The sequence below is a fragment of the Orcinus orca genome, chromosome 7, assembly GCF_937001465.1.
Source record: "Orcinus orca chromosome 7, mOrcOrc1.1, whole genome shotgun sequence".
Taxonomy (NCBI): domain Eukaryota; kingdom Metazoa; phylum Chordata; class Mammalia; order Artiodactyla; family Delphinidae; genus Orcinus; species Orcinus orca.
In genome coordinates, this window is record NC_064565.1 from 21,892,466 (window position 1) to 21,908,998 (window position 16,533).

At 39.3% G+C, this 16,533-nt stretch overlaps 1 protein-coding gene across 1 annotated transcript in view; it reads right to left on the bottom strand.

The window, feature by feature from the left end:
- ACTR3 (actin related protein 3) overlaps positions 1 to 14,990 on the bottom strand; it is a 57,513-nt gene extending 42,523 nt beyond the window's left edge. Inside the window, exon 1 of the mRNA XM_004276490.4 lies at positions 14,632 to 14,990. Coding sequence (XP_004276538.1) covers positions 14,632 to 14,675 — 44 coding nt within the window. The 5' untranslated portion in view covers positions 14,676 to 14,990. The remainder of the gene's footprint in view (positions 1 to 14,631) is intronic.
- Positions 14,991 to 16,533: the final 1,543 nt, after the last annotated feature.

Genomic DNA, 16,533 nt, shown 5'->3' on the forward strand with positions numbered 1-16,533 from the left:
CATCTAGTCCTAAACAGGGAAAATACATTTTGTGAATACCTTGATACTTTCGTATCAAATATTTTTATGTCAATTGTAAACAAAAATTTACATATATATGTAGAGAAAAAATAAAACTACATAGGAATAATTCTAGTATATAATGCTAGCATATACATACACTTTGTCTTCTGGAAGTCTAAACAAGAAATAGTAAATTCTGATTATCTACAGATAGCAGGATGGGAGAATTTTGTTTTTCAAATTAACACTTGTCTTAAATGGTCTAACCATGCACTAAATTATTTTTTTAAAGAATTTTTGAATAGGTAACATTAGCCCATGATAAAAATTTTAACAAATAAAACAAGAAGCAGTACTAAAGTAAGTTTCCCTACCACATAAAAAGTACTAAAGTAAGTTTCCCTACCAGGCCTATCTCCTAGCCACCCCACTGCTAACCCAAGAGGCAATCACTTATGTATTCCAGAGATAATTCATGCATAGAGAGGCATGTATGTTACTTTAATTTAAAACATGTCATTGGGTTATCCGGATAGTGAAATCATTAATCTACTTCACTTCTTTATGCTTTCCTATACTTAAATAAGAAAGTGTCATTTTCTAAGAGGTGTTTAAAAAGAGACCATAAAATGAAAAAGGCAAAGCTATCCTAAGTTTATGAAATTCATAAGGGCAATATAATACTTTGAAAAACTAAACCAAATTTTTTCTTTGTGGCCCAGGGAAGCAAGTTAAATATACAGAAAATCTCCCTGGACTGTGGTAGCAATGAGAAAAGATCTACAATGCTGGTTTTGGTCAGCAAAGTTGGAAATTGCTTTGAGAAAGGAATACAGTAAAGGAGAGAATTCAAAAGCACTTTTGAAGTTATCAAAGTGATTAGAAGAACAGCAGTGGAAATGTAATAAAGTTAGGAGAGAGGGAAAGCTCGGATTGATAGACATGAACAGCAAAAAAAAAAAAAAAAGAATTTTATACAAGAAATGGTTACTTTATTGTGGTCCTAACTGCCTCTGGGCAGGGGGGAAAGTGGATTTGAGGAGAGCCATTTATAATGTTGTTTCATTCTTAAAAAACAAAAAGAAATGAATCATTACCAGGTAATTATTCTGATAAACAGGGGTATATGTTACATTATTCAGTATACCTTTCTAAAAGGAAGAAATTTATTTATGGAAAGAATATTTTTAAGTAGTAAAAGCAGTAGCATCCCTCATGTTGGATATTATTTTTAATTCTGCAAATTCATGTTTATTTATTGAAAGCATGTAGTTGATTTGACAGAATACTTTTTTATTTAATACAATGGTTCACTTTTCTTTTTGCTTTGAAAAACCTTATCAAGCAAAAAACTACTTGAAGATCCCAATACATTACGGATATTGAACCACTAAATGAGAACAGAATCTTTAAAAAAAAAAATTACATTTCAAAAATGAACTGGAATAAAAAGCTAGGACAAAAATCATTCCAGAAAAGAACAAATATGTACCAAAGCTATTACGCTAAATATGGTGTGTGACTCTGTAGACTACCTAAGGGAGAAACAGCAGTAGAGTTTTAACTTTCAATGTTTCAACAATTTTAAACCATACAACAAAATGAATATAAGACCCTAGAACTTTAGGGTGGATAGAACCTTAACAATAGTACAACCCATTTTCCAAAATTTCTTGGTATTGAGAACCACTAATTTAAAGTTGAAAGAATTTTATCTCAATATGAATGACCAGCTTCCACCCTAACATACTATAAAAACAAAGTAAAGTACACATAGAGATTTTTACATAACAAGCATATAATTTTCAAATTTTAAGTGAAAATGGAGGTCTACAAATGAATCCCAATGCCAACTTTCATGATATCTCAATTCTCAGCTTAGCTATATAGTTTTCTTCCTACTTGTAGTGTGAGGAACTTTTAGCACAAGAATGTAATGGCTAATTCACAGGGAATTAGCTATAAAGATAACTGGCAATTTTTTAAAAAGCATTTCCATTTCCAGTTCCCTCCAGTGTTCTTCTCATTACATGAAAGTCACTATTTAACACAAAAAGACTGACAAGACTGTTGAGTGGAAGAACCTGGATTCCTAAATGTCAACAGAAATATTCTCCCAGTTCTTCCAGATCTAAAACTTAAAATCTAATAATTCCTTTTCACTCTTAGGGAGGAAAGAACATGGACCACAGAATCCGAAAATCATGAGTGAAATGTTTGTTCCACCATTTACTGTCTTGTGATTATAGACTTTATTCCTAAGGAATAAAACCAAATTTGCAAGGCAGTCACGACAATTAAGATAACAGTGGATGGCACTCACTAAGTATTCAGTAAACATTTCCTTCCCCAGATCATTTTCCTTTATCCAGAGTCCTTTTTTTCCTTCTATCCACTCCCATAATTATTCTTTCAAAGACTCTTGGCGATGTTTTCCCAACCTCTTTGCTACTAACCAGTCCAAGCGTCCACCACGAAACATGTAGACTACAACAGTCACTATTTGTCCCATGACAGAAGCCAGTCACAAATGGCCACAAGTTGTATAACTCCATTTATATGAACTAGCCAAATAGGCAAATCCACAAGGATAGAAAGTAAATTAGTGGTTGCCAAGGGTTGACGGTGACGAGAATGGAGAGTTTCTGCAAATGGGTATGAAGTTTCTTTTTGGTGTGATAAAAATGTTCTAAAATTGACTGTGGAGATGGTTGCACAACCTGGTGATATACTATAAATCACTCAATTATACACTTTAAAAGGGTAAATTTTACGGTATGTGAATTATACTTCAACAGAGCTGTTAAAAACAAAATAAAATAAAACACTAGACTCAGACTAATATTGCATAAATTTAACTTTTATCAGTCTTCTGCTTAATGATCTACACAATCAACTGCCCATCAAATCATTCCAAACAACTGTGCCCCATTTAAACTCCTTCTGAAATAAGGCAGGATAATAAATAAATAAAATACTTGCTGTCCCAAAGCTCCCAATAGGAATACCTCAATTCCCGGTAGGGCAATCTCCTAACTGACCCCTCCCTCAAATATTTTGAGACTCCTTCCTGACTTCCCTTCATCAATAAAATATTTGCTGGCATTATTAAGTACTATGCATGAGGCCATAACTTGGAGACTGAACAAAAGACATCCTGCCATCATAAAGCTTTCAACTTAGCTTACACATCTTACCCTGACAAAGTCTTCCTACCCTTCCATCTATCATATCCTATTTATACTTTTCCAAGGATTTGATCAAATTCATAAACCAACCTCCACCTACTACAGCCCTTATTAATCTCCCCAAACAACTAAATACTAAAATGTCATCCTTACTAATGAGAACCTACTCTTTTAGCACAGGGAACTCTACTCAATGCTCTGTGGTGACCTAAATGGGATGGAAATCCAAAAAAGAGAGGATATATGTATAGCCAATTCATTTTGCTGTACACTAGAAACTAACACAACATTGTAAAGCAACTATACACCAATAAAAATTCATTTTAAAAAAATGCTGGCAATGCCTACATAACCAGAAAAAAAAAAATACTATTTCAGTCCTGGTTTGTGCAGCAGGTCACATTGCTGGTATTTATAATCACCTTCTTTCAACACCCTTGTCCTCACCCAACACTCAGCTCTTCATGGTTCTTTGCCTGAAGAGATGACTCAACATTCATTCTTGAATGCTTTGACCATTAGATGTTCTGCCTCAATTAGGTTATTATAATTATCCATTGACTTTTCTCCCCAGCTTTACTGACAAATAAAATTGTAAGATATTTTAATAAATAAAATAAATGCCATCCTTAATTATTTCACATACATTAGTTTCATCTCTGTAACTTAACTGTAAGCTTCAAGTATAAAACCATGCCATCACTTTCTGTACATACCAGTGTTCAGCACAGAACTGAAAGCACTGTAATAGTGAAATAAGTAATTAATTACTTTCAACACCCTTAATAACTAGAGCCACCATTATTTACTGTATGCCAATTATTTTGCTATGCACTTTACATTATCTCTAATATTTATCATTACCCTGGATGTTCTATCTCTTTTTACATATTGGGAAACTGCAACTCAGAGAAGAAACCACTTCAGAGAAATAGCAAAGCTAGATTTGAACTTAAGTATCTATCAGCCTCCAGTCAATGCTGGTTTGTACTGTCTCCCTAAAGCATGAGCGATTACATACACAATAAAACCAGAGAAAGAACTAACAGTATAGTTTATCATGCTACCTATGTGATCTCTGGCAAGTAATTTACACTCTGTGTCACAGTTTCATCTGTAAAAGAGAATAACAGTAACTATCTCATAGGGTTAGGTATAAAATGAATTAATATATGTAATGCAATCAAACGAACAGCGTATGGCACATAGTATGCACTACATGACTGTCGGCTATTATTTTTTTATCATCATAAATCACCGTAACGAAGTCATCAAATATACTTCCTATTCTCATAAACCTGGTTTATAACAGATTGTGGCTTCATACTACCTACAACATGAACGAAGTTAGTATAGAATTCAAGGCCTTCCAGGCTTCCATAATCCAGCTCCAACATCTTTCTACTTTAATTCAACCCAAGAAGCACTTACTGAGCACCTTCCATATATCAGACTCTTTCACTATTTCCCTGTATCATATCAAACATTTCACTACTTCTCTGTACCATCTCAAACATTACTACTTCCTTGTACTATATCAAACCTAACACACCCAAATTCTACCTTTACACTTCCCACTTCATTATTTCCTCCCACTGTTCTCTCACCTGGTACACTAGTCTTATTTCTGCCTACCAATATTTTACTTATCCTTAAAGGCCTACTTCAATTATTATCTCTATCAGGAAATTTTTTTTTCATGCTCCTTAGAAAATGTAAATTTTCCTTCACCTATGATTCCAAAAAATTTCATTTTATACCTACCAGAGCATTTGCCATACTGTCATAACCATTTGTGTACATGTGAGCTTCCTAAAGGCAAGCAGCATTTCCTATTCATCTTTATGTTCCCCACAACAAAAGTCCTGTAAAAGTATTTATTCATTTGCATAGATGACGCTTACTATTCACTGAAGACCAATTTCTCCAACTATAAACAAATGAAATGCATAAGCTATTTCCTCCCTTCCAAGTTTTATATATATGTGTGTGTGTATATATATACTTATACACACACACACACACACACACACACATATACATATATATCTACACATCCCATTATCTCTTGGGAAAAAAAAGTGTAGCTCAAATTCTTTAAATTATACTCCTGGTTTACAATTTAAAAAAAAAAAAATTTAAAAAATAGCCTGTCATTATCAAATAGGTCCTGTTTTCCAAAATACTCCATAATGCCAAATTGCTAGAATATTATACTTCTGTTCTAATGAAAAATCCCATACTACTCAAACCATCATCCATTATTCTTAAAATAAAAAAAAAGAAAAACTGCTCTTTCAACACGTTTAGGCTGAATTTTTTGGAAAAAGTTTTAATTCAAATTGCTAGTCAGTAATGGATCATGCAGTTATCAAAATGAAATAATAAGGAATTTAAGGCAACATAAAGAAAAATGAGCAACTGACTTCTCCATACTCATCTTTTCCCCTACAGTGAACACTATTTTTTCTGCCAGAATTGAATCACCATTCCTATCCTGAGGGACCCACAGGAGGCAAAACCTCACATCACTTAATAGAAGGAGGGAACTGACGCTGACCCATCCCACTCCTGTCAGCTTCTATATATCACATGATCTATGTCTAGCCAATCTGAACCTCGGTCAGAACTTTCAATCTTGACTGAATAACCAAAAGATGATGAAATGGTTTAGACTTCGTATTCCTAGTGTCTAGTTGCAGCATTCTGCCGCATGACTGGCAGCAGACTCTTGATACCTGACCTTCCTTTTTCTCTGCTTTTCTGGACCTGGTTCTTCAGCCTTCTCATCAATTTTGTGATCTACATCATATCCCTTCAACAATCCCTTTTTTTGCTTAGGTTAGCTAAAGTTATTTTGTTGTTTGCAGCTAATTTCTCACATATAACCACAAGTTACATCTCTCATTTCTACTTCTCAAGAGTTTGCTCTCAATTTTAAATAGTTTCATTTTATTAAAAAAATCAAAGTTTCATTTCTAAAATAACTTCCCTGACAGTAAGGCAACTTAAATAAGCAAGGAACATCCCTTTGAAAGGCATTATGGAAGCAATAAAATTCTCAACTAGTCTTTTATACAAATAACAAATTCATCAAGAAAAGGTAGGAAAAAAAGCCCCCCCAAAGTCTCTTTTGCTGTTACCTCTACCTTTTTTGACCATTATGAAACAAAGTTTTAAAAGAAATACCTTCAAACAGGAAACATACAAGCTCTTACGTGTGCTTTTTCAATAAAATGCATCCTACTTCATCATATACTCCAGAAATAACAATTCTGTTCATTCTCGTTTAGAAAAAAAAAATCTACTTTCTAATAACCATGTGTTTCCTTTAATCTATATATTCATTATTTGCAGAGTCAAATGTCAAATGTGTACTAAGTCCTCTGAGTCTAACATAAAAATTATTTTTATAGTCCTATATTCTTAAGTTATTTTTATTCTTAGGTTCAACTGTTTCATCTCTACATTTTATGCAATCATTAGTGAGGAATGACTTTTTTAATGCATCATTATTTATGTTCAAATTGTAGCTTAATGAATATGTACACCTTCATTTTAAAGTTATGTGTAATTAAACATCATTTCCTTAATTGAGCTGTCCTGAATTAACCAGCAATTGTCAGTTTTACCATGCTAGACACAATATGTCTTTATAATATTCAAAGGACTAAATAAATAATTCTATGTCATTTAACTTACATGTGTTTCAGGTTAATAAAATCAAAGAACTGGTCACAAAGACCTCCCTATATAGTTCATATTTGTTAAAAATTAACAGTTCTAAAAGTAGAAATTTATTTTTCTAAATATGTAGCTTGAAATTTGAACACTCTTCAAAAACTGGATTTAACAATTTAACCACCCTTATTGAATAATATTCCAAGTTGGAGTAGTCTAGTAGTGGGCCCTGGAGTCAGACTGCCTCAGGGCTCAATTTCTATATCTACTACTTAACTATTTACATAAGCAAGTTACTTAAGCTCACCATACCTCACTTTCCTCACCTTTAAAATGGTAATTATACAACAGTACAAACCCACTTCGCAGGGTTTCTGAAACTGTTAAACTCTTAAAAGGCCTTGAAATGGCTGATTTGTAAACATTCCATGTAATAAGTCTTTAAATAACTGAAATCCAAAACCTAAAATAAATGTATCTAAGATTTAAATGCCTAAAACAATTAAAAAAGCACACTTCTGCGAAAAGATCATCAATTTTATGAAAACGGTCTCAAACGTTATGTTGGGGAACATAAAATCACAGGTTTTCATCTGTGCCTTATACTGCGCATTTTTATTACAACAGAAACACTAAAGAATTCTGATGCATGTGTTGCACCACATCTCAAACAAGACTACTTTAACTACAAAAAACATACATGTTACTTCGACTATTAAGAAGAAATTTCAATTACTGTAACTCATAAACATGAACTCCTAAGAAAACATAAAAGAATTCAAGAATGCTGTCAACTGACACCTAAAAAACACTCCTGAAAGACATTTCTCAACCCTGGACCTCTGTTTAATTTGTAAATAGAGTGGATTAAATTATTTCTCAAATTCTTTTTCAGCTCCATTAATTCTGTGTGAGTAATTAGGCACTTCTCTAAAGTGTGTCACAAATACACATTAAACGCTATTTTTAATAGCCTCAAAGTAACCGAATCTTTTAAATGCTTATAAGCAGAAAAGCACACTGTATTTTAATTATACTAAACTCTAAAACTTTAAGCAAACACTTGGGTTTTATCATAGACCAATACTAAAAACATAGTTTATATTTTTACAGTTTCCAACCCAACCCTAAACTGTAAGGTATTTTGCATCTTAGTTCCCCCTTTTAAGACTTCCACCCTCCTTGTAGCAACCCCTCATTCACACTAAACCCTGTAACTGAAAAAGTGTTAAAGACATCCTTCGCAAGAGTATGGCATTTTCACAAAGGGCAAGAAGCCTTCAAGGAGAATGTTTATAGATGGAATGCTCAGCACCAGAACAGATGAAGAAAATGGTCTCTGAGGCACGGGTTAGGGGTAGGGAGGAAGAGGAGAAGGAGGGAAAGAACGTACACGTCACACAAATTCAAGGCTGGTCCCTTCCTGGTTGCAAGGAGGATGCAAGAATGACTTGTGTTTAAATGAACAGTTTGGAAAGGTTTTGATAAAAATTTTGAAAGAAAATTATTCAAATTCCACAAAGTAGTCCTTTGGAAAAATTAAGATACTATTTGTCTTTCTGCTCTGGTATTAATCAGTTATGCAGGTACCTTTTATACATTTTATGATATAAAGGCCCACATAAAGATATAAAACAAGCAACACAAAAAACAGTATTAATCAGTATCCTATTTTGAAGAACCAAATTTAAAATATTTATCCAATAACATCACCTTATCTTGCACCATTACTTAATAATTCATGAATTTATAAGTGCTTGGTAAGCTGTAAAGCCTGTTAATGTAGTGTTATTATTTTGCTCTTACCTCTTTATGCTAGTGGCTATCACAGATCCATAGTTCATAAAAGAGGCTGCAAGTTCCAAAAGAATTGCAGGTGAGCATTGAAACGCTTTTATTACAGGGGAATTTCATTTCAGAAAACATACTGCCTAAAGGTACATTTGAACCCTCCCAGACTTCTGCTCCTAGTCGGAGCGTTTAGCTGTCTCCACGTGCTGGAGGGGGAGCATTCTGCACAAGGAGGAACACTGGGAGGAAAATTCAGCCCTACCGTGAGCTAAACTCTCCCAAGGACTTGCCTCCTAAAAAGTGGGATGAGATCACTCACCACTTCAAGCCACAGTGCTCACTCATTCTTCTCTTTGTGATGCTCAAGAAGCCAGATCACATAACCAAGATTTTTTAAGGAAGATTAATGTTCAGTCTTTTTGTTCTCTCTTTAAATTGTCATTTTATTAGCTTCAATTTAAAAATGGTAATAATTATTGTCAAATCCCCACCTTCAGTTCTGAAGCTCCTGTATTTTTAACTTCCCCTTAGAATATTTCCAATTACGGATCAATCCAAATTCCAATCTTACTCAGATTCTTAAAACCAACTCCTTATTGTCCCACTCAAACTCAGAATCGGAAATCTTCATTGATTGCTATTTACGATATACTAGAAACAACTGCCAAGTCCTAGCTATACCTCTATCTCTCAAATCAGCAAAAACATTTTGACTGAGCAAAGACAAAGCCCACAGGAAATAAGAAAATAAGCATAAGACAATGTGTTCCTTTCCTTAAGGACTTTTCAATTCAATAAAAAAGGGAGCTAACTGATAACAGTAATAATTACATTGTACTGAGCTCTTACTATGTACCAAGCACTGTGCTGAACCATCTTCATGCATTATCTCAAAAAAACAAAAAACAAAACCCCCGTAAGATAGATACTATGATCTCCAAATTACAAAATTAAGACCTGTAGAGTTTGCAGTGTACAAGGTCACACAGCTAGTAAATGGTAGAGCTTGAACTCAAAAACAGCTCTGACTACAAAGCCCTTGCTAACCTTAAATAAACCGTACAAAACAATATAACTGCCAGAAGAAAGGTACAAACAAAAGAAGCAATCTTTCCCAAATTTATCTCTTCTGCTCCATTCCCACTGCCAACACCCTATTTCAGAATTTCTGCATAACAGGTGCTGAGAGGACTGCTTAAAAATCATCTAAGAAGGACCTCCCTGGTGGCGCAGTGGTTAAGAATCTGCCTGGCACAGCTTCCCTGGTGGCGCAGTGGTTGGGAGTACGCCTGCCAACGCGGGGGACGCGGGTTCGAGCCCTGGTCCTGGGGGATCCCACATGCTGCAGGGCAGCTGGGCCAGTGCACCACAGCTGCTGAGCCTGCACTCTGGAGCCCGCGAGCCACAACTAATGAGCCTGCGTGCCACGGCTGCTGAGGCCAGCACGCCTGGAGCCGGTGCTCCACAAGGGGAGAGGCCGCCACAATGAGAGGCCCTTGCACCGCGGCGAGGAGCGGCCCCCAGCTCGCCGCAGCTAGGGAGGGCCCACGCGCAGCAACGAAGACCCAAAGCAGCCAAAAATAATAAGTAAATAAAATAAATTTAAGAAAAAGGAATTCGCCTGCCAATGCAGAGGACAGGGGTTCGTGCTCTGGTCCGGGAGGATCCCACATGCCGCGGATCCTGTGCACCGCAACTACTGAGCCTGAGCCCTAGAGCCCGCGAGCCACAACTACTGAAGCCCGCGCGCCTAGAGCCCATGCTCCACAACAAGAGAAGCCACCACAATGAGAAGCCCACGCACCGCAACGAAGAGCAGCCCCCCGCTCGCCACAACTAGAGAAAGCCCACGCGCAGCAACAAAGACCCAACGCAGCCAAAAATAAATAAAATTTTTTAAAAAAAGAATAAAGAGTTACCCTCACTAATACAAAGAAAGCAATGTGCACAGGTCTGAAAAGAAGTGCCCATGGTGTAACAGAAAGAACACAGGGCTTAAATACAAAAAAAAAAAAAAAAAAACCTTAAATACAAATAGCAACTCTCACAACCCACCTACATGACATTAAAAGAGTAATTTAAATTCTCTGATTCTATTTTCTCACTTGTAATATGAGGTAAAAATAGCTGTCACAAGATTAAATAAGTTAAATAAAAAGCCTGACCAGCAGGTCCTCCTCTAGTGGGTCTTCCCCTTCTGTGCTTAAAAGTAAAATTTCTGAACTTTTTTACAATAAGGCTGAAAAGTTCATTAGATTCAATATACACCCAATCCAAAGTCAATATTCCAACACAAAATTGGCAGGCAGGAAGAGATTGGCAGGAAAGGAAAGGAGAAAGATATTTTAGGCAAGACTAAGAAGCTAACTTCTCAACAGGAGCAAGTGTGCTATACTTACTGCAAACAGCATGCAAAAAAAAACAAGACCCATGACGGAATAAGAGTTTTAATGAATGTTTTTTGGTAACAAATAGATACTGTGAATGTTTCTGCCCTTGCAGACAACTGGAGAAATAGTATTTTACATATCATGCACAAAATTCACGTAAGAAACATGAACTTCCCACTTATATTTTCTCCCACCCACTCAGCTCTTCCCCACTGCTCTCAAACAAGATCATCCTACCTGTACTAAAAGCTAGAATGTGACGACAGGATGAATAATATAAGCTCCTCATCTGCTGACTCCAACAAAATATTTATCCTTACATTTTAAGATTGCTAAGAAGTTTAACTCAGAGAAATTCCTTAACTCATTCTAGATCTGAACATATCCAAGAGCTCTACAATAAGCCTATAATAACTCTGCTATTATAATCAATGAAAATAATTTACCAGTACAGTATTTATTAGGGAAAAAAAGAGGAAAGACGTAAAAGGGAAGAGAAATTTCACAATGCAAAGCTTTGTAAACAAGCTACAACATAATAAAAGTAAATAAGGAGTTCCTTTATATGGCTTGAATGTTGAAGAATTCTGAGGGAAAACATGCAAAAGATAATTTAGGATAATCTTAACTTTACAAGTATTACAACGTTTCAAAAACTGCTTTAAAAAAAAAATTTTCCTCACCACTGGTAGCCCGTTTGAGTCTGTACCTTAGTTCTTAAGCAACCAGCTCTATCAATAAGAATCTCTGTCCCAAAATTTTATTCTACATTACTATTCCAATACAGATCACCCACCAAAAAAGTATGTAGACATGTTATCAATATGAAAGAAGTATTTTTTTCTAAATTCTTTTCAAAGGAGTTCTCTCTTTTATGATCTGGGCCGGTGATTCTTTATCTTACGTTGAAATAAAAGACTTTTGCTGGAGGATCTCTAATTTTAAATTTAGGGATTAAGCTTCATGTATCGAAACTCTTACAGCTTTTCTTACCTAAGACCACCAAATTTCATAGATGGCCACTTTTTCCAGTCACCGTTTGCCTAACTTACATTATGAAATGGAATGAGCAACTTGATTCCAGTTATAATTTTTCACTTACATTAAGTGGCTAACTGTGATTGATGAATGCATTCTCTAAAGCACAAAGGAACACACAAATTGTAGGTGCACAATTTCCACCTCGGATCGTACAGTATTCTGGAACATGAAACTCTCTATTAAGGCCTTATTTAGAGATGCTTATCACAGGCCCAATTTCAATGAGCTATCCTTTAAGTGCTAATAAAGTTGAAGGTGTAACTTTCCAGGATTGCATAATGGGCAACAGGAAAGACCAAAATGCCTTCTGAAAACCAAAATAAACGGATCTCTAAAGGTGGAATTTCAGAGACTGACAGATGGTAAAAGGAAGTGAGAAGTATCCTAATCAGTTCCATTTAAATCATGAGTGTCCAGCTAACAACCTCTGCCGGTGAGATAAAACTAATGTAATAATGTAAGAGTAACCACTATATTAAAACAAAAATATCCTAAGCATAGACTGAACCCCTGTCCCCCACACCTCCTGCTCACTCAGTCTGTGTTTTAAATTCAAGGCTGCCCTATCAGAAAGAGGTCACTTAAGGATAGTTAACCTCAATGAAATACCCAGCACACTAATTCAAAAATAACCAAAACTATTGCCAAAGGGAAAAAATAAAGTGAGAAAGAGTTAACACCCTACTTAAGATGTTACCATGTTCTTTATTAGGGCAACAATTATCTACACTAATTTTACTGACAAGGCAATGGTTACTAAAGCATAGAATATTAATTATGTAGCAATATTTTTCTCTTTAACAAAACATACTTGAAAATCTTTGTTAGTCAGGCTGCCAAATCTAATTTTAAAACTCAACCTACACATAAAACTACTAACCAGCTGGACTAAGAAGGAAGGGGGAAAAAAAATACTGGTTCAGGGAAATGAAATTGGATTAAGAAAAAAAAACTTTAATTAGCTGTCCATCAAAAAACTACATGGAAGTTTCAAGGCTAAACGAGGCTCGTGTCTCCTATATTACTATTATATTAACATATTAATAAATCGGTTGTTTCCCTATGCACGGCTGGGATTTTGTAAACTGCCACACTTGCATAAAGGTATGAGCATGAAGATTACAGAGAAATGTTAACAGAGAGCAAATAGCGAGGAGCAGACCATCCTTTAAGTAACAATAGTTTGCTGAATAGTAAAAACGGGGGGAAAAGGCTGGCAGTCCACTTCTCACAACAACCCCCCAAACAAAAAATGTGGAGTATTTGGGAAATGAGAGAAGTAATAATATATCAGCAAGGTATACACACGGACAAAAGAAAACACTTCCGATACTGCAACGTAAAGCAGTCACTCTACATTAAAATACTGGCAGTATTTTCTACGTAAGTATAAAATGTGCTGCAACTCTCTAAAATGCCTATTAACACAAAAGGAACGACCACTTTCACGCCATCCTGTATTTGAGTAAATTACACTACAGATCTATGATAAACAACTCCTTGCAAAGCAAGCACATCCCTTGACAACTCTATCACCTTCCTCGCGCCTTAAGATACCGTCACAGAATGAACGTATACAACTTAAATTAAGCCTCCTGGGTGCTTCCCTTCCTCCCTCTCCGTGGAACACAAATACATTTTTTTAGGTTCCCATAAACTGACACCCAGCACCAGTAACTCAGCCTATGTGAAAACTGTTTAATTTTGAAAATTCTAATAAGATGTGTTCAGGTTCGAAACGAAAAACTACCTTATAAGGGTATAAAAGACTGAAAGCAGGAAGCGGCTTTGACAAAACTAAGGAAGTTGCAGCGCGCTTGCTCACTGGGGGACTTTTTTGAGGCAAGAGAAGTAACACATGACATCTTTCTCTCAAATTAAACTGTGACTTGGTTGACCGGTAAGAACGTCGTGGGAGATGGAAAAGACCGGGGGTCGAAAAGCAAGAGGAGGCGGGTGGTCAAATGAAAGACCCGCTCTAGGTTCCCATTTTCCGAGTCCGACTCTTCCCTTTCCCCACCCACACCCCGGGCAGAGTGTTGTCACAGCAATCTTGCAAAACCTACCAGGAGCGCTTCTCCTTCCTCGCTCCTCTGCCAGGCCAGTCCCCGCGCTCGATGCCCCGCGGTGCCCAAACCCACGGGCAGGAGGCGGCACGCGGGGAAAGGAGGGCCGGGAGCGCCGGGCTCCGCGACCACCCCAACGCGACCGCGGGCCCCGGGAAGGCGACCATCCCCGCAGCTCCGCGGGCGGCGCTGCCCACCGCGATGGGGGAAGGGCTGGGAGGGGTCGGGCGGAGGAGGCCGCTCCCCGGGGGCTTCTCGGCCCCTCGCACCCGCCCGGCTCCCAGAGGGTGAAGCGCGAGGGACGAGGGAGGCCGTAGCTCCGGGCCCCACCCCTCGCCAGCCGGCGGAGCCGGGGTGGACACAGCCGGCAGCGGCAACTCACGGCACCGTTCATCTCCCGGCCTCCTGCCGGCCCCGCCATTTTCCTCCCTCCGCCTCAGTTTCCCCACCCCCGCCCATCAGCCCCCTTACCCCGTGCCACAGTCCACCACACAGGCCGGCAACCGTCCCGCCATCTTCCTCCTCGCCTGCTGCTGCCGCTGCCGCCGTCTGCTCCGTGCCGGTTGGGGCCAGGGATGGGCGGCGAGAGGTAGAGGCTATCTGACCATCCACGGCCAGGCCGCCCTCTCCGTCCGCGGGGTAGCCGGGAAGCCAAAGCAGTAGCGAGAGAGCAGCAGGTTCGGTCAGCGGCTACCACTTCCGCAACCCGGGCGGGCAGGCAGTCCCCGCCCTGCCCCGCCGCGGCCTCCTCCCCCTCTCTCTCCCCTCCTTCTCGCTCCTGCCCCCACCCTACAACTTCTTCCCCTCGCGCCGCCTTTCCCCGGGAAGCCAAGATGGCTGCCGGTGCCGACGCCCCGGCCAGGCCAGGCCCAGGCCGCGAGCGCTCCCCGTTCTGGCTCCGGGCGGGCGGGGCGAGAGAGCATGCGCAGTGAGGTGCGCCTCCGGCCGCCGCTCCGGTCCCGACGGTGAGGAAGTCCACTTCGGGTGTTCGTCCAGGTAGGGGCGGGGAAGTCGGCCCGAGCCTCCAAGTCTCCTTCTGAAGCTGGAAGGGGCTGATAGTTTCAGTTACTTATGTGCTTGGTTGAGGGAGGGATGGGACCGCCTATCGCTGCCGCGAATATCTTTTCCGGTGCCCCGGGGAAAACGGCCTAATGGAAAACGTTGTCAGCGGCACACATCCTTTTTTTCTAACTTGAGGGGCTGCTTTTCCGCGTGGAAAAGAGCGATATCAGACCGAGGGTGAGCAGTCGGTGGAGGGTTGAACAAAGGCTTGCACCGTGGCTCCTCTGCCTTTGTGCGTTCTTTTTTTTTTCAGTTACACTTGTGCGTTGTTACAGCCTCGCGTGTTGCAAGCGTCACAACACGGTTTAGATTGCAGGCCCTCCGGAGGGCAGGCCTGTGCCCACGAGGAAGGCACACCTCCCGAGAATATGGTCTACGTAACATACTCTACACAAATACACCTTTTTGTTTGTTTGTTTGTTTTGCGGTACGCGGGCCTCTCACTATTGTGGCCTCTCCCGCTGCGGAGCACAGGCTCCGGACGCGCAGGCTCAGCAGCCATGGCTCACGGGCCCAGCCGCTCCGCAGCATGTGGGATCCTCCCGGACCGGGCACGAACCCATGTTCCCTGCATCGGCAGGCGGACTCTCAACCACTGCGCCACCAGGGAAGCCCCACAAATACACCTTTGACGGCTTTGGACGATGACAAAGATTTCCCTCTGGAGTAGTTTAAGATTCTACTGTTCTACTTTTGCAGGATGAAACCAAAGGTTAAGGACAAAAATTTTTAATTAAAAAAAAAAAGCTAAAAACTGGAAAGCCTGGAACAGTGGTTTTCAGACTTCTCAAAGTGTGCATGAGAATTACGTGGAAGGCTTGTTAAAGCACAGAATGCTGGGCCGTGAATTCTCTTGATGATTTGGTGTGGAGGGGGCCCTGGTAATGTGCATTTCTACCGAGTTCCCAGGGGATGGTCTGGGACCCGCCCGCCCCCCAACCTGGGAAAACTATAAAGTGAATAGATTTTTTTCTCCACCAGGCTTACCTTCTGATAAACCATGTGGATGTGCTTATATGTGACTGAAATAGAAATATTTTTCCTCAGAAAGGATGTCTAATTACTCCAGAAGATTTAGACCAGCCTGGGGGATGGGGTATAGGTTTTTCATTCATTTGACAGATGAGGATTGCTCACCCACTCGATTATGACAGGGACTCTGCTGACCCTAAATATTCCGTAGGCATAAAATAGATAAGGTCTCTGTGCTGTAGAGCTTACGGTTTAGTGGGGAAACATACAAATTGTGTTAAGAGCAATAGAAGTCAGAAAGCAGGGGGCTCTGAGAAATGGAGGGGAGTGGGAGAATGG